General features: G+C 56.2%; 1 protein-coding gene across 3 annotated transcripts in view; it reads right to left on the reverse strand.

The window, feature by feature from the left end:
- Window positions 1–1,305: 1,305 nt before the first annotated feature.
- BLACAT1 (BLACAT1 overlapping LEMD1 locus) overlaps window positions 1,306–17,103 on the reverse strand; it is a 28,414-nt gene continuing 12,616 nt past the window's right edge. Inside the window, exons 1-3 of one of the 3 annotated variants that reach the window (XM_074925736.1) lie at window positions 12,027–12,158; window positions 2,004–2,205; window positions 1,306–1,696 (exon numbers count right to left, since the gene is read on the reverse strand). In XM_074925736.1, coding sequence (XP_074781837.1) covers window positions 2,064–2,205; window positions 12,027–12,043 — 159 coding nt within the window. In that variant the 5' untranslated portion in view covers window positions 12,044–12,158 and the 3' untranslated portion in view covers window positions 1,306–1,696; window positions 2,004–2,063. Of the gene's footprint in view, window positions 1,697–2,003; window positions 2,206–5,696; window positions 5,811–12,026; window positions 12,159–17,103 lie in introns of those variants that run through there. The other 2 variants (XM_074925737.1, XM_074925738.1) reach the window with 2 other exon arrangements.

Raw genomic sequence — 17,103 nt, forward strand, 5'->3', positions numbered from 1 at the left:
TCCTGGCTGGCTGCCACCTCCGAGCTGGCTCCGAGCAGAGCATCTCACACCAGTCAGCTGCTTCCCACCGCAGCCTGGACAACGGGCACCCAGCAGAGAGGATTTAAAGCTCCTCAGCTGCACCTCGTGTTATTGGTGCTCCTGGCCAGGCTCAGGTTTTTGTGCTAAATCCTTTGGATAAGAAAATAAAATAATAGCTGTGTTGGTTCGGGATGTTGGCTGAGCCAACAAATCTCCTCCGAAGGGGAGCTGTCAGTGGCACATACAGCTCTGTTTGTCGAGTGCAAATCTGGTCCGGGAGCACTGGGCAAACCCTGAAAAGGTCAAGCCAGTTAATCACGGGGGGAAGATTTGTTCTCCGAGTGTGCTTGTCCCCCGCGGTGGGGGCTCCTCGGGGGTGTCAATCTGCTCAAGTCAATACCCTCCCTGTGCCGATGGGCAGCAGGCACAGCTGCCCCTGAGCGTTTACCCCTTCCTAGGGGCTACTCCTGCTGCTCTCCAGCACCGGGAGCACTGGGGCCATTGTGGCTGCTGGTTCCTCGAATGAGATCTCAAATGGGGGCTGCATCCAGGGATGGGGAACCAGGCACCGAGACCCGACCAGCAGTCCCCAAACCCGGGGGGACCCCGGCTCTCCGACACTCGCCAGCGTGCAGAACCTGGGGCTGTTTGGAGGGTGTCTGAGCTGGGGTGTCTGTCTGAGGAGCCTCCGGGAAGGCACAGCACGCAGGCAGCTCCCAGATGGCTTCAGCGGTGGGTGGGAAGGACGCACAGACAGGGTGGGGGAGAGAGGGGGACCGTGGGGACGGACACGCAGCATGGGAGGAGGTGGTGGCAGGAGCAGGACCAACCCTGGGGACGAGCAGCTCCTGCCCGACAGCCCCGGGAAGCACTTCTGGCCACAGGCACAGGAGGTCTCATATGGAGAAGGGAAGCACAGTATGGAAAAATATAAGGATTTCTGCTCTGGAGGACATGTTTATGCTAGAAATATCCCTGGAGAGACTCTCAGGTGCCCCAAGCTCAGGGGTTTTGGCCCATTTGCCACACAAGAACAACCTCCTGCTGAGCATCATTGCTCAGGTGTGCAGGGGGTGGGGGTCACGCACCGAGGTGTCCCCCAGCCTGTGGTGTGGGAGCTCCCAGTCCACACCAGTCACACAGGGAGCAGCATCTGAGGAGGGTTGGTGTGTCTGGTGCCTCCAAAACACTCTGGTGCGCTGCACCTGTGGGACCAGGCAGGGCAGAGGTGTGGAGAATGGCTTCGTGGAGTCACAGATATTTGCTTGAGACAGATTTAAAAAAAAAAAAAAAAAAAACCTCAAAACCAGCTTGGTTTTTACATTCAGCCAATTCTGCAGCAGCAGGACAACTTACCAGCCAGGGGCCAGCCTCTCCGGCACTATGACTCCAGGAAGGACAAGGTCTGGCCCTGGCTTTTGGTTCCTTTCAGGGTCTGTCTGTTGAGATTTGTTGGAGTGAGGGCAGGTTGGCTTGCTCAGGAGGGAAATCTCTGCCCCGCTGGGACACAGGGTCCCTCTGACACCGGGTGCTTGGGTCCTGAGGGCTCAGCACCCAGCTGGGCTGGGTGTCCGGGCAGAATTGCTGCAGCACCTGGATCACATCCACAGCATCTGCTTCTGCCTCTCGGCAAGGTCGTTCCCATGCTTCAGCTCTCCCCTGGCCACGCAAGTATCTGGGAAGAAGGAGGGGAGAGAAAATGAGAGAAGCTGCAGGATAAGTGTGCTGGAGCAGATTAACCAGCTCCCTCCGCGCTCTCCCCACCCGCTGCTACAATCGATGAGCAAAGCCCTTGCTCTGCCGCGGGCTCCCCTTCCCCTGCCAAGCACCATCCCGGCCCATCAGCTCAGCCAAGCAGCCCCCCAGCTGCCTGAGACACCCCAAGACGATGCGGGCAGAGGGTGATGCCTGGCGGGGAGCTGGTCCTTGGAGAGGCAAGAAAAAAGGAGGCAGCAAATTCCCTCCCAGCAGACCCAGCGTACCGATGGGAAGGGGACAGTCCCGAGGCGCTGCTGGGCAGGGCAGACTCACGAGTCTGCTCCTCACACCGCTGTCTCCTGCCCCGCGCTGGACTCTTCTTTCTTCCTCTTCATCTTGCAGAAGCCATGGAGCCCGCAGAAGCAAGCAAAGGTGAATTGGGGCATCACCTGGAGCAACAGAGGTGTGGGAGGACCCCCGGGAGACCTGGATGGGGACAGGGAGAGGACTCAGGGCAGCTCCTGCACATGCACAGGGGATGCACGGGCAGGACGGAGGGTGCAGGACAGATCCCCCCAAACCACACAACATCACCCTGCACCGGCACACATCTCCCTTCCCCCTCCTTCCCCGCATCCGAGGCCTCCAGCCATGCACTCCCAGATTCCCCACCCAGCCAAAGACAAGGAGATTAAAACTCCCCCCGCCGCCGCCCCTCAGCCCCTCTCCTCAAAAGCGGGGAACAATCGGGACAGACGTGGGGACAGCTTGCAGTGCCTAATGCATATTCGAGGCCCCGGGAGGTGAGGTGCCCTGGGAGCGCCCCGGCGCAGAGGCAGCACCAGCGGTTACGGCACAATGAGGCACAGCTGAGAGCGGAGTTCACTCTCTTTGTGTCCGTTTCCAACGGATAAAATAATGCCCCAAAGCGCAGCCCACATTATGGCCCAACAGCTGCAAAATGTAATTATGCAAATGAATGCTGTGGGGTTTATTTTAAATAAATTACAAATATTCTATCTGAAATACTATCTGAAATCAAACCGTCGTTTTCTCCCTACTTTAATTTTTAGCTTTTGTACAGTTTGCAGAGGACCAGCTTGAATTCTGCCCCAGAAGAGGCGGTGCTGGTGCTCAAAGCGAGCCGTGCCCAAGCCACGCACCGCCCGGCAAGGCTCATCCTCACCACCACGACTGTGGCATCCCACAGCCGTACGGCGAGCAGAGGGACCTCAGCACCCAAAGCACGGGGCTCCCTGCAGAGCCTCAACTCGGTGTTTTGTGCCCTGTTAGCACCAGCGCGGAGAAGGACCATCTTGGGGCCTCAGTTTACCCATCTGTGAAATGGGCGCGATGCTCAAGCTGTCAGGGAAATCTCAGTGCAGGCGGTACTGTCACCTCCCGAGGCTCACAGCCACTGACAGTAGCAAGCAAAGAGTAACCCCCCCCCGCCAAGACCTGGGTACTACTGAGAGCCCCCAGCCTGCTGCCTGCAGGCCACAGCGCCGGGCAAAGTTTGGAGCAGCCCTAATTCACAACAAGGACAGCTGGGAGAAAATTAACCACAGGGAAAAAAGCCAAAGCAGGTGGGACCCATGGCCCCCCATCTCTACACGCTCTTCGCCAGCGGTGATGTTGCAGGGGGGTGATGCCACCTCCCTGCCTCCCCCCTTTCCAAGGGGCCCAGCTGCAGCACAAAGCGAACGGCAGCAGCGAGAGGCATCGCATTTAATTCACTTTTGCACTGCCCCCCCCTCCTCAGCCATCTGGGTACCTGTCTAGTCGCTCCCAAATTAAATAAGGCTACCTCTGGAGCTCACAAATAATGACAACAGGCTCCTTAATGAGTCTCCCGTTCTGAATGGCTTCTCGGCGTAGCGGCAGGTCTCCGCGTCTCTCTTTGTGCTGCTGCTTTTTGTTACCAGCCTGAGAATGGGATTTTGGAGGGAATGGCTGGTGTGGAGGGGCCAGGCTGGCGGGGTGGTGGTGGCCGCTCACCTCCCAGCCCCTGCGCCCTCCTGGATTTGCACAGCTTCAGCGGGGAAGGGACAGCGGGAAGGGAGAAGAAGCCTCTGGGAGCTATCACCCTGGTTTGGCACCCTGGGTCTGACCCGGCACCGCCAAACCCAGGTTTGGCAAACACCCTCCTCGCCCCTGCAGGGCTCCCACCCAGCGCCCGTCCCTGCTGTTCAACGCTCTCCGGTTTAACCAGGCAAACACAGCACCAGACCTCCCAGGCAGCCTCGGGTCCCCGTGGGTGCCCGTCCCCGCTGCCCCGTGCCACCCCACGTCCCCGCCGTGCCCATCCTGGCTGTCCCCCCCTCGCAGACACAAAGCCAGCCCGAGAGCCTGGGCGGTCCGGCTGGGACCCCAGCGTCTATTAGGGACCTATTGATATATTTAGAGGAGCTTGTAACGCGGAGGCTTTTCAGGCTGACCCTCTGCCTCCCATTCAGGCGACAGACAATGATGAATGAGCCCCGGAGAATAGAGGCAGCCCAGCTGAGGCTGACGCTCCTGTTCTTCTTGAAAAGGTAGAAAAAGGATCCTGAAGGAGCAAGGAATAATTAAAAAATAAATGAACTGGCTTGGGCAGTGATGACAGAAGCCCTGCCTGATTTGCAAGGGCTGGGCATGCTTCACAGACCCGTGCTGCCCTTTCTATTCAAGGGAGAAGATCCTTTGGATAAAACTCCACTGCAGCAGAGAAAATGCGAGGAGCATTAAAAATGTAAAGCTAGAGAATTCTCTTTAGTCAACTGCATAACCCCAGGCCATGTTTGTCACTGTCACAGTGATGAATTGGGAGCTGTCTGGAATCAGCATGCTCACTTTAATAATGTCACTTTCCCTGAGCCCTAAAAAATGTCTTTCTGAACCAGCTGGCCAGAGCCCATTCCTTAGCCCAGCAATTACCCATTTCCCTGGGCTTCGCTGCTCTCAGCAGCCTGCCCGGCAGCTGACACACACAAGACAGGTCCTGGTGCAGGCAGGGGTGCAGGCAGGGGTGCAGGCAGGGGTGCAGGTGCTGCAGACAAGGGCTGGGGCAGCCAGGTGGACACCAGTGGCCACCGGACCCAGGGAAGGGCTGCTCAGGCCCCAGGAGCTTTCATTCCAGCTGATTTTCCTACTCTGCCTCCGCTTTTCTATTTCTGAGAAACGTCGTTGAATTAACTTTTAGCTACTTGGTTGGAAAAAACAACATTAAGTTTTGCATTTTAAACCCTGAATTTCAAAGCCGCCTTTTTGCTGCCAGCGTGTTGCTTTTTTTTTTCCTGGGAAATGAGATCATTTGCAATGGAAATTGGTCCCATATTTTTGCAGGGAACCGAATGGAATTAAATGATTTGTAATGAAATGTAGAAAAGTTCCCAGAAATTTCATTTTATTTGCCTTTCACGATAGCTAGTCCATCCATCCGCCTCTACAGCCAAGATTTCCAGGAGTGGCTGATGATTTGGGGATCAGCCTGGTTTTCTAAAATCCACTGAGCAGACAACCTCGGAAAAGTCCCTGGAGAGGCACCTGGGGTGGCAGCTCTTTGCTCACGAGATTTGCAGAGACTTTCTCCTGAAGCATGGCAGCTCTGCGCCGTGCAGACACTCCCTGCACGGAGGAGCCTTGCCTGGGACTTTTGTTTTTTTTTCTTTTTTAAGCATCAGAAGTGCAGGTCCTACATCCTCAGGGCTCTCTGCCTGTCCTTGAGGGGACACAACCCTTTCTCACACTCCCCATCTCCCTCCTCCTCACAGCCACAGGATCCATCCAATTTAGCGATTTTTCAGCCAAGCTTTCAAAATCATTATTTCCTAGGGTTGCTTTTTTTTTTTTTTTTTTTTTTTTCCCCCACAAACCTTGGACATCTCACTGCTTACAACCAGACCTAAGATAAAACCAACTTCAAAGCAGTTTCTATAATGAGCAGCAGTGCATTAGAAACCCAACAACAGAGGAGACAAGACCAGGATAAAACTAACCTGAAAAGAAGCACCATCCCTTTAAGGAGAGATAATGAACGGAGAAGCTGTTGCTTGGCATGTTTGCAGAGAATCGCTAATTAAAACATCGCTTCTGTAAAGTATGCTGATCCCATTGATTCTTCCCCCCACACAGTTAATTTGCTGCTAGGAAGGCAAAGTCGCAAGGGTCCTCATTATAAAAATTTCACTGGCTGCAGCTAATGGTTGTAATTAATAGGTGCAATAAATTTCAAATGGGCAGCCAGGGTGTTCATTAGCTGTGGGCTGACTCAGCACCGGTGGCCTCACCAGTTACTAAATAACCCATTTCCAAGCAGACGGGAGGAGGAAGGTGCTCTGTGGCACAACCGGCACATCTGTAATTCCCCACCGAGAGCAGAGCTGAATAAATAATTCCTGGCAAGTCCCGGATTTGTCTCTTTTTGTCTTGTTGGTGAATTGTCCATGCAAACCTCCTCCAGCTCTCCGCCAGCTAACCGGGGGCAGGTTTTCTCAAAAGCTCTGGTGCAGCCAAGTGACCTGGATTTCGTGAGGGACTGGCGCTCGAGGAACTGAACCCTCTGACGCAAAGGGTGGGCAAATACTCAACGATAATATCACGGCTCAAACCCCCGGGGACGCCGTTTGTGCAAAGCACAAACCCACGCGGGGCTGGCTCTGCCCGTTGGGGACGTGGGCTGCAGTGTGGTTTTTAACACCCTGGTCCTTCTCTGAGCATCCTGAGCTTTAAAATCTCCTGCTGAGCATCATCCCCTCCGCTGAAGGTCCTGGTGTCACAGCCCCGTGCCGGCACCGACCCTCCCGGGAGCCGGGTGCTGTCGGCGAGGCGCTGGGCGTCCCGCTGTGTCCCGTTTGGGTTGGGTGCTGTCACCGCTTTGATTAAAAACCCCAAGCTTTCCAGTTCATTATCATCTGGCTGTAATTAAAATATTAATCATTGGCACTCTCTCCCTGAGTTATTCCCTGGGACCAACATCCACGGGGCTGGGCGGATGCAGCAAGAAGCTGATGCTGGTTCTGCTGCTCTTCCAAAGCACCATCAACACCTCACGGAGGCAAAGCCCACCCCGAGCCCTGCGCAGGGAGCAGCGGGCAGTGACCCCAGCCCGGGGGGGCGGGGGGTGTGTGAAAGGCCTGCTCACCCCCGTGGTATCTGGGAGCTGCTGCCCCGTTCACGAGCCGGGTGGCCCTCACATGCCTGAAGCCAAAACCCCACGAGGGATGTCCGGGGGGGCAGCATGGGGGCTCTGTGTCGGGGCACGCAGCTGCGATTTCCCCTCGCTGCAGGGCAGCGCAGGACAAGCCTGTGCCTCTCCCACCGACAGCTCTGGGATACGGGAGCTCCACACCCAGCTCCCGGAGGAAGCCGGGGATGGTGGATGCCTCATTCATAAATGCCAGTTATTATCTGTAATTAGCAGCTTGTCCTGCTCTGCACAATCGCTCCAGGGAGCTCAGGAAGGATCCGGGACTGCTGGGAGGGTCCAACTGCTCCAGCATCTTCCTTCACCGGGTGATTTTGGAGACGGAGATGCCCAGGAGAGCCTTTGTAGCGGCTTTTCCTCGAGCTCACTTCTCAGGGATGGGATTCCGATTGCTGCCTTTTTCAAAATAGGTGTGTGCCTAAGTTCTCGAAGATGCTTTGAAAACGCCAACCTGATCTAGTGTTTTATTTAATGCTGTGAATGTTTTATGAGGGTTTTTGCTTTGCCTGGCCCTGGACGTGGGCAGTAATCGCAGCCGCACGGGGCCGCGGGCAGAGGCTGCGCTAATTGAAAGGTGACTGGAGCTGCTGCTGGGAGGTGGATGCCAGACAAGCTGAGAGCTCACCTGGCGCTGGCAGCATCTCCTCTTCACGATGGAACTTTTCCAGGGGTCCCTGCCAATGCCTTCTGGACAGCAGGACTTTCACCGAAACACTTGTCCCGTGCATCTCCCCCCTCGCCTCCTGCAAGCCCCGGGTCGGGTGCGCCCCTGAGGATCAGACAGACTGAAAACCACGAGTCAAATCTCACTGCTTAAACCCTTGTACATTGCCAGGGGGTACCGGAGCTGGACAAACCAAGGCGAGATAGAGATTTGGCAGAAAGTCACCAGCCCTGGCTCCCCAACCAACGTGCGCACTCGATTTTCTCCTGTGCCGGCGGCTCTTGAACACGGCACTGAAGAAACACGGTGGCTCGTGCTCCTTCTGTTTCTTCCCTGTTTAATGCCTGCCTTGCTAAAAGAAAAATCAATAGCATAAAGGGTAGTGAGAGCAGGTCTCAGGGGTGGAGTATCTCGTCGGTGTAGTGCAGACAGGCTGCCAATAATCCTGCTCTGAGCAGCTTGCCCAACAGCCACCGAAATATTAATAGGGGCTGCTGCCTCTCCAGCGCAGGTGTTTGCATCGCTCCGTGGGCTCTTCACGACAGGCGATGTCTGTACCCCCGCGCCACCATCCCCTCTCCCCGATAGCTCCTTCCCTCCGTGCTTGCAGGGATGCTTGTGGCAGGGGCTTTGCCGGGGGGCTCAGGGCTGTGCCCCCCTCAGGGACCCACCGCAGCGCCGAACCCGCTGCCCCACCGTCACCAGCCAGAGAGGATTTTGCTCATTACTTCCCCACCTCAACATTTTGGGTTCCAGCAAAGCAAATGGCAAAATGTGGACTCTTCCTGTATTTTTGGTTAATTCGCCCTGTTCTCCCCTCCTTGGCGGGCAACAGCACCCTCACTCCGGGCTCCCCATCCCCGACCCTGCGCGGGGTCCGGAGCAGCCCCGGGGTGGGAGCGCTGGGGCCAAGCCATGCGTGTCCGACGGGCCCTGCTCGGTGTGAATGGCTCGGGGCAGCCATTGTCATGGGTGAATTTTCTGAATGAGCAAATCCTCATTAAAAAATAATTAAAACAGCCTGGTGAGATTGGCTTAATTCCTTTCATTTTGACTGATGGTGTTTAGTTTTGATGATTTATGTGCCACAGTCTTGCCAGCTCTCATGCTTTCATTGTTGGAACTCGGGGGATTTCATGATTTTCTTCCTTCCACACCTCCTTGAGTCATGGGATTACAGCTGAATCTCAGCTTTCATTTTTTTCAATTACTATTATTTTTAAAGATGCATTCCAGGCTGGTGAAATAAACTTGAAAGCCTGACACCTAATGACTCAAAGCTCAGGAAGTGAGAAAAAAAAAAAAAAAAAAAAGAATAGAGAAATTGCTCGCTTCCTGCTTGGCAAGGGAGGTTTGTAACCCCCCCACTGTTGTTCAGGTGCTGATGGAGGCAGCGGGGTCTGCCGTGGGGGGGTCTCTGATGGTGGGGTCTTGCAGCAACGGGGTCTGCAGCAGCATCTTCCTCTCCCACCCCGTCCAGCCCAGCTCTGCCAGGCTGCTGTGCTCACACTTAAAAAGCACAAATTTCCCAAGTCTCACTCTATAATCGAACCCGTCCTCCTCATGTGCTCCGGCCAGCGACGTCCTCGTGGCACCGGGCTGGTTGTGACCTCGTGGGCCTGGTGCAAACTGGGTGACTCCAAGCTCTGTGCAACCCGCTGGGTCTGCAGCATCCCTGGCAGGGGCATGGCGTGGGGACGGGGGACAGGGCTGGAGGTGCCTGAGCTTTTCTCAGCCCCCTGTGAGCCCCAGCTCGGGAGAGCCAACAGCAAGAAGGGCTCCTGCCATCACCTGGCAGCCGTTTCGGTGTTGGGTTAAAGCAGCAGCCACGGCCCTTGGAAATGCCCTTGGTCTCCGCCTGATGCTTTTGTTCTGCAGGGCTGCAGGTGGGGATGCTTTGAACCGTGTGAGAAAAGCTCGCTGCCAAAGAAAAGCCGCTTCCACCGCCCTCGCAGCCCCCTTCGCCGGCACCCGGCGCCGCCAAGCGCCCTTTCAGCTCTGAATGGGGACGACGGCGCCTGAAAGGCCGTGCCCCCACCATCCCCGTCCCCCTTTGTCTCTCCCTCTACTCGCCACCCCCTGCCCCATCCGTCTTGCTAAACCTCTAAGGCCCTGCAAGGCTTCAATGCCCCCTTTCACTTGTTATTTGTTACCAAATAAATATGGGTGATTAAAAAGGGATCAGGAGTCCGTGCGGTTTGCAGAGGTGCCTGGAAGGTGGAGTCCCTCCTCTGTGTAGCCCATGGCTTTTCGCCCTACATGAGTTAGGAAAAGCAATCACATAGGAATAAAAAGCCATAGACCACAGCAGAGGGCTTACCCAGGATAAGCCAGCAGTCTTTGGGGAAAGAAAAGGAAAAGGGGAAAGGAGGGGGGAAAAAAATGTGACCCTTCCATCTAAGTTGTCCTCCCTCCCTGTGCCCAGCTGGGAGCACGACCAGCTCCCTCCTCGCATGGGGACCCCCAAAATAGGGGAACCTCCCACTCGGAGCACCCCTCAGCACCACGGTATCACAGGGTGCTTTCTCCTGGGTTACCCCCAGGTCAGGAAGGAGAGGGCCAAACCTGCCATGTCTGTCCCCTCAGCAGTAACCTGCCAGCGTGGTGGCCTGACCCAGGGAGGAGGACCCAGCGCCCTGCCTTTTCTGCTCCAAGCGCTGTAATGAACTGTGATTGCAGGGACAACAGTCTCTTGCAGCAGAGGTGATGCTTAGAAGACAACATGCCATAGCCTGAATCAATGGCAGCGTGCCCAAGGAGCCGGCAATGGAAAGGGTTTTTTTTTTTACTCTCCCCATGTCCTGGCCACAGCTACACCTTATCTCTGTCAGTAAGGTGTTACTCCCCATCACATCTTTTTTGGGTGCTGCTTTTAAGGATCCCAATAGACCTGATAAACCTTGAGTTATAAAACAGGTAGTCACTCTGGTTGGAAATGGAGCAGCACAGGTTTACGCCGGCAGAGAGAATGTGCCTTTCTGTAAAGGACCACCGCGCTGTTTGGCAGCTTCCCCTGCAGCAGCTCAGAAGCCCACAGGGTAAATCCCTTTTGCAAGGAGGGTAAGGGCTCACTTTGGGATCTGGCTGTACCCTGCCCTGAAGCTGTTTTGAAAATCTGACCCTTTGGGCCACCGAGGGACTTGCTCACAGTCACAGAGTCGCTCAGTGGCAGAACTGGGAACCGAAAACCTTCCCTTGGCCCCGCTGCCCCCGCAGCTCACCTGGCTGCAGAGGCGGCGGATGCTCAGCTGCGAGAGGTGCATCCAACAGACCCGCCTTTGTCGGCCGAGACAAAGGGTTTAAAGAAAGGTCTGGCTGCAAACCCGCCTCCCGCTCGCTTCCCCTGCTGCTGCCTTCCCCCGTTGCCTTTTCAAGGGAGCCTTCGTCTCCGTACCCACAAAAGAGGCATCTCAGGACAAGGTGACGCGTTTCATGGGGAGCAGCTGCTCCAGCAGCTTCTCTGAGAGCCAGACACAAACCTTATTCTTTAGCAAAAGCCTCTGCACCTCCCTGCACCTGGGGGAGCTCCTCCGGTCGCACCAAAGCTGCCCAGGTTGTCCCTGGGAAAGCACTGGCCTCTGCCTTTATTCTCTTCCCCTGCCAGGACGCCGTCTCGTTCAGCAACAGTGACTGCTAATTGCCAGGAGCTGATGAGGTCAGCTCTGCTATAGTCTAGGAAACTCCCTTTCTTGTTATCCTAGCGAGAAGCCTTGGGAAATTCAATGTTTCTATAACTATACAGCAACCAGGTTTGGAAGAAGGAAGGATTTTGCACCCTGCGGTTCGTAATAGCAGTGAACGCGTCTTTGACCTACAAACCAAACTTCTGAAGCACACAGGTAGCTCTGAAGTGGCGTTTCCCCAAGGTCTTTCCTCTTTTAACTCCCATATATGAATGGCCAGAAAAAAAAAAAAGGCCACCATGTCCCCCACCTTCTGACACCTCACGCTCCCTTCCCGGCCCTTTGCTCTGTGGGTGGCAGCCACGGGGCAGTGCAGCCGTGGGCAGCCCGGCACACCGAGCTCTGCAGGAGCATCATTTGGCCCTGGTGTAACACCCTTGGGTACAGGCATCATGCGGGGATGGGGTCTGTCAGCAAACACCCTGCTCGTGAACGTCAGGAGCTCCACGTGGGTCTCTGCCCCCCCAGCTCTGGCACCAACCCACCCCCTTGTCCCCGGGGTGCATGAACGAGACAATCCCAATTTCAGATTCGAGGGGTGAATCTGTCCAGGTGAACTTAACGCCTCTTTGGGGTATGGCCCCATGGCTCTGCTTCGGCAGCCAAGACCTTCCCAAGGAGGTTGAACCCAAGGCAGGGCAGCTCCGGTGCCAGGCTGCTCTCCCCAGCATCGGAGCACGAGGGCACGTGCCCATCCGGTGGCCACCAGCCCCACACCACACCGCAGGGACCCGAGGAGAGCCCGGAGCCACCGGCCGAGCGCGGCTGACCTCACCTTTGGCAGCGCGGCATCCTCTCCGCGGGAAGGGCACCACGCCAGCCGGCACGGGCGTGGGGATGGCACCCGCCGTGGCATGGCCCGCACCGTCCTCTGCTCCCCGCGCCGCCCTGGCCACCGCCACCAACACCCGGGTGCCACAGGGATGCTCAGGGAAACGCGTGCCCGGCGCTGCCCTGGGTGGCCGCCCCCACTGCCTCCGAGCCCTGGCTGGCTATGGGGGGGGGGGGGGGGGTGTCTCATTTTCGAAGCCTTGACCCCTCCCTTGCTGGCTGCTCCCGCTGCCATCCCCATGGCCCCGTCCCCGCGTCCCCGCCGAGCCTCGCTGCGCGGTCACATACTTGAAATGGTTGTGCACCGAGGGGCCGGGTGCGGAGGGAGGGAGCGGGGGGTCAGGTATTTCTCCATCCCCAGCTCCGGAGAGCCGGTAACAAAGGCGCTATTGAACTGCAGCCTCTCTGGTCTGTGAAGCAGAAACCTCTTGTATCTACTTCACTGCCTTTGATCTAACTCCCCCAGTGGGATGTATATTACTCATGTCCTGCTGCTCGGGTACTGCTGCCAGAGTGGGACGGGGGGGACAACCCCCCGCTCCTCACCCCGGGTTTGGGAAGCGTCCCACCAGCACGGGGCAGGAGCACCCAGCACCCACCCCTGCTGCTGTCCTTCCCTACGGCCCCTCTGCCCCCCCCGTTCTGTCCCCCAACCCCGCCACCCTCCCAGACCCCAAACTTTGGGGGATACGTGCGGGTGCCCAGCGCTCAGCCGAGTGTAGAGGCGGGAGGAGCAGGGCTCTGCGCCTCACATTCCTCTTCTGTAATTAAAGCCGGTGCACTGGGTGGAGGGGGAATTTCCCAAAGGGTTTTACTGGCGTCTGGACAAGGGTCAGACAATGAGAACATTTGACAGGGTGCCCAAATCCACTGTATCTTGGATACGCTCAAAGCCTCCCCCGTGCTGTTCGTCCCAGGGGCTGGTTTGCAGGAGCTGGGGGCTCTTTGGGCAGGCTGGGCGGTGGGGAAGGCAGGCGGGAGACTGGGGACTCTCTCACAACGTCCCCACAGCTTTCGCCCCAGCCAGGCTGCCCCAAAAATGCAAAAGCTTGAGCAGCACCAGCTTGTTTTGAAACTATCCTCACTGGGATCCCCCAGAAAATCCGGGGTAAAGGCATCAAAGGCACCTTAGAGACTCACGGTACTTAGAGTGGTGCTTTAAAAAGTGCTTTGGTGCCTTCAGCTCCCCTGAGGAGCCAGGGGCTCTGGGGCCTTAGCCTGGTTTTGCCAGTCCAGGGGGGGCACTGGGATGCTGTGACAAACTGGCTGGAAACCATCCCAGCTACCCAAAAGCACTTGAGTGCTTTTGGAAATCTTAATTCTCCTGCCTTTCCAGCTGGTTTGCAGAAAACCCTGCGCCTGGCAGCTCCCACGGGCACCCAGAGAGACACGTGCGGGCATTGTCCTGGGAGCAGGCAGGCCCCTGGGGTGCCCACATGACAGTACCCAAAGTGGAAGTACCCAAAATTACAGCACGAGAGGAAGCCTCCCTGCAGCCAAGGGCTCTTGGCGCTGCTTCGCCTCCTCCCAGGGCTCATCCCCTCCTTCCCCAGCTCCCTGCCCGTGTCTCGGGTGCAGGGAGAGCTGAGACACACACAGAATCTCTCCAGGGCTGCCTCCATCCCCACTGCAAGGTGGAGAGAAACAATAAATACCCAACAACTGAAACAGAAAGGATGGATGGATGGACAGATGGACAGGCAGATGGACAGATACTCAAGAACAGAGACTGACCAAGCTGGGTACACCTGAAGGATTTTTGTTTTCTACAGAGATCCATACTAGTTGCCCCCCAAGAGGTTGCAATCAGCCTTTCTTTTAGGGGATCATCTGCTGTTCCCCCCTCCCCAGCCCCTCTCTCCCCAGCTACAGGCTGGCTCGTGCCCCAGGGCAGGGCGTGCGGGACCCAACTCTTGTTTAGTTTTTAAACATTAACTGTTAGAACTTGGGGAGCAGTTGAAGTCAGAGTTGGCCAACGATCCATTTTCAAGCTGTCTTGACAACTGGCTCCAGCACAGCGAGATTAGATCTACTAATCACATTTATAAGGCGCCCAGGATCATGAATTGGGTATTCGGAGAATATTTGTCATTGTAACAATGTCATTTCCCAGCCTTCAGCGTGCATTACTTTGTCCTCCAAGTCATTATGGTTGGACTTTTTGGCTTTATAGAAACAGCTGCTTGAGGAAGAGGAGGCTCTGACGCATTTGTTGTATCGGCGCTCTGTGCGGATAAAGGTGCACGCTGTCTGTCACCTGTACGTCCCATGGATAGGGTAATGCTGGGGTTATTTATGGATTTTAATCAGCTTTCTCACCACCTGATTTTGTATTGATAGCTGCCTTAACAAAACAGATATAACCTAAATCTCTCCAGAATGCTATCTAAATCCCCCAGCTCTAACAGGCAATAAAAAGGGAGGCCAGGTAAGCTGAGCAGCACCCCACACCACGCAGCTCAGCCTTAACGCCGAGCTCAGGTGAGCCCCACCGACCCGCTTCCCTGCCGCTCCCCAAAGCAGGCGTCTGATGGCGAGACCCCACTGCCAACAACACCCTGATGGAGACTTTCCGGAGACACACGTCCAGCAAACCCCCGTGGGCAGCGCCAGCAGCAGTGGCGGCGTCGCAGCCCGCGCGCAGCAGCTGCCGCTGGGCTGCGGGCGCTGCAGCGTTGCATTAAGGAGGGACCAGACGGAGCCTGGGCTGCCTGCACAGGATGTGCTGGCGGCCACAGAAAATCCACAGGCTCGGGAAAGGCTAAAATAGTCCTAATTTTGCAGGCGCGCACACAATCACACGCTCCTTCCGAAATGCAGAATACAGTATAAACCTGGTCTGCTTTGTTTTTAAGGAGAGGAAAGAAATCCTTTAATTTTCTGGCTACTTTACCACTTTGCTTTATGCCCGTGGGGATGCTCAGCCCATCTCTCCAGAGCAGCAGGCGTTGCTCACGCAGCCTCTCCCCAACACCCTGACAGCCCAGGAGATGTGTTTTTCCCTTCCAGTGGGTACCAGAGCTCCAGAGCCTGGCTTTCCCTAAAGCAGGGGCATGTGCAGGAAAACTGGAGCTTCCCTAACGCAGGGACGTGTGTAGGAAAACTGGGGCTCGGAGGTGCTGAGGGGAACGGGGCGTGCAGAGCTGAGCCCAGCACGGCTCAGCCCAGCACCGGGACCCCACAGGTCTGGCTTTTCTGTGGGTGCCTGAGGTTGCTTTAGCGAGCAGAAATGTTCTCACCGAAACAGGCTAGTTTGAGCCAGGAGGAATATTTTGCAAATCCAGTTCGTTTGTACCAGTTGGCTTTGGGTACAAAACCAGCTCTGAGAAGTTGCAACGTTTCCTTCCCACTTTTCCATTTGGAACAGCATGGCACTTCCAGCTCTGCTTTGTTCTTACCAAAAATATGTATTTTAGGTGACCGGAAATGTAATGAAAGGTTTTTCTCTGGGCGAAACAAAATATTCTCCAACCCTAGATGATTTCGTTTCTCGACTTGCTGAAAAAAGTGAGAATAAATTCATTTTGGCTTGACCCCTTGGTGCTCCTGTGCTCTGCAAAGCAACAAATCAGCCCTCAGCAGAGGACTTGCACCTGAGCCAGGTGACCCTTGGAGGGACACGTCTGGCCCCAGGACCCCGAGGACGTTCCCTGTGTGTCCCGGGTCACAGCCCCTATGATCCTGCCAAACCCCAAACCCCTCGCTCAGCCCCACTGTGTTTCCAGCATTGCTGTTTCCTCCAGATTTTTTTCAAGGTGGAGGGGTGAGAGAGGCAGAGAAGGAAGGGACGAGATAATGACCCAGATCTGTTCCTGCAAACTAGCCATCAATTTGCCACACAGCCCATTAAGAGAGGGCAAATGCAGCTCGGGAATCCAGGTAAGTCACTCGCTAACAAGATCCTCCCGGGCCTTTTAGCACATTCCTGGTCACAGATATTTCAGCTCCCGCAGCCCCAGCTGTAATTAAGTCTAGGCTGCGAGGCAGGATACGCTGCAGAAGCCAGGGGGGAATTTGTCTAGATTTGCTGGAGGAGCAGAGAGCTGATGAGCAACGGTCTCTCTAAGGCAGGGGCTGAGGTGGGGGCTCAGCCCGAGCCACCCCGCACAGCCCAGGGGCTGGTCCCTGGCTCGGAGGGCGAGCGCTGCTCCCCTTGGATCTCCAACAACTTGGACTTGGTAATGGAGGGAGAGGGAAACCGATGGGCTGAAGGGGATGGTTCAGTGGCTTGAGAGAGGGAACAAAGAGATGGAGGAATTAGAGGGGGAAGGTGAGGAAAGAGCCCCAGTGGGCTTACAGGGCACTTTGTCCAGAGGTAGAAAGCAAAGGCAGGATAACCATCACCTCTGCACCAGCCTGGCCCCTTCAACCCCCCCGGGGAGCCTCTTCCCTGAGCTCAGACCTGCCTCAGGTGACTCCAGTGACATCACCCTGAGCACAAGCTTGGGAAGAAAAGTGATCAACCAGTCTCCCACCATCATAAATCAGGGCTGAAACCACTAACAACAGGCCTCCGTGACAGGGAAGCAGACGTGCTCAGGTGCCCTTCTGCTCCCCTCACAGAACAGACCCCAAACCCCCTTTGCACGTGGCTTTGCATCACACACACAAGCTCAAACAGCTCCTGTAAAGCCTCAGCCCCATCTCCCTCCTGGGGCAGGAGCAGAGACAACCACCAGCGCCCAGCTGGGATGCACACCGCAGCTTCACGCCGTGTTGGAAGAGGGTTCAACCACCCATCTCCACCGAGGCTCCTGTTCCTCACTGGCACGGGGGATTTGCACTGGCACAAAGAAGAGAAATTGCAACCTCCTTTACAAACATCGCTGCCCCACGGTGTGATCCCTGCACTCGCCCAGCAGCTGCACTGACCCCCCCAGCGCCCCCCTGAATTAATCTGAGCGTGAAACGGAGGATTTCTGGCAGATATTCCCATCCAGGCTGTCCTGTGCAACCCCATCTGGCTGCAACATGGGTCGCTGGTGGGCTTCCCACCGGGGATTCCCCTCTGGCTGCACAAG

Source organism: Athene noctua, chromosome 23 (genome assembly GCF_965140245.1).
Source record: "Athene noctua chromosome 23, bAthNoc1.hap1.1, whole genome shotgun sequence".
Classification (NCBI taxonomy): domain Eukaryota; kingdom Metazoa; phylum Chordata; class Aves; order Strigiformes; family Strigidae; genus Athene; species Athene noctua.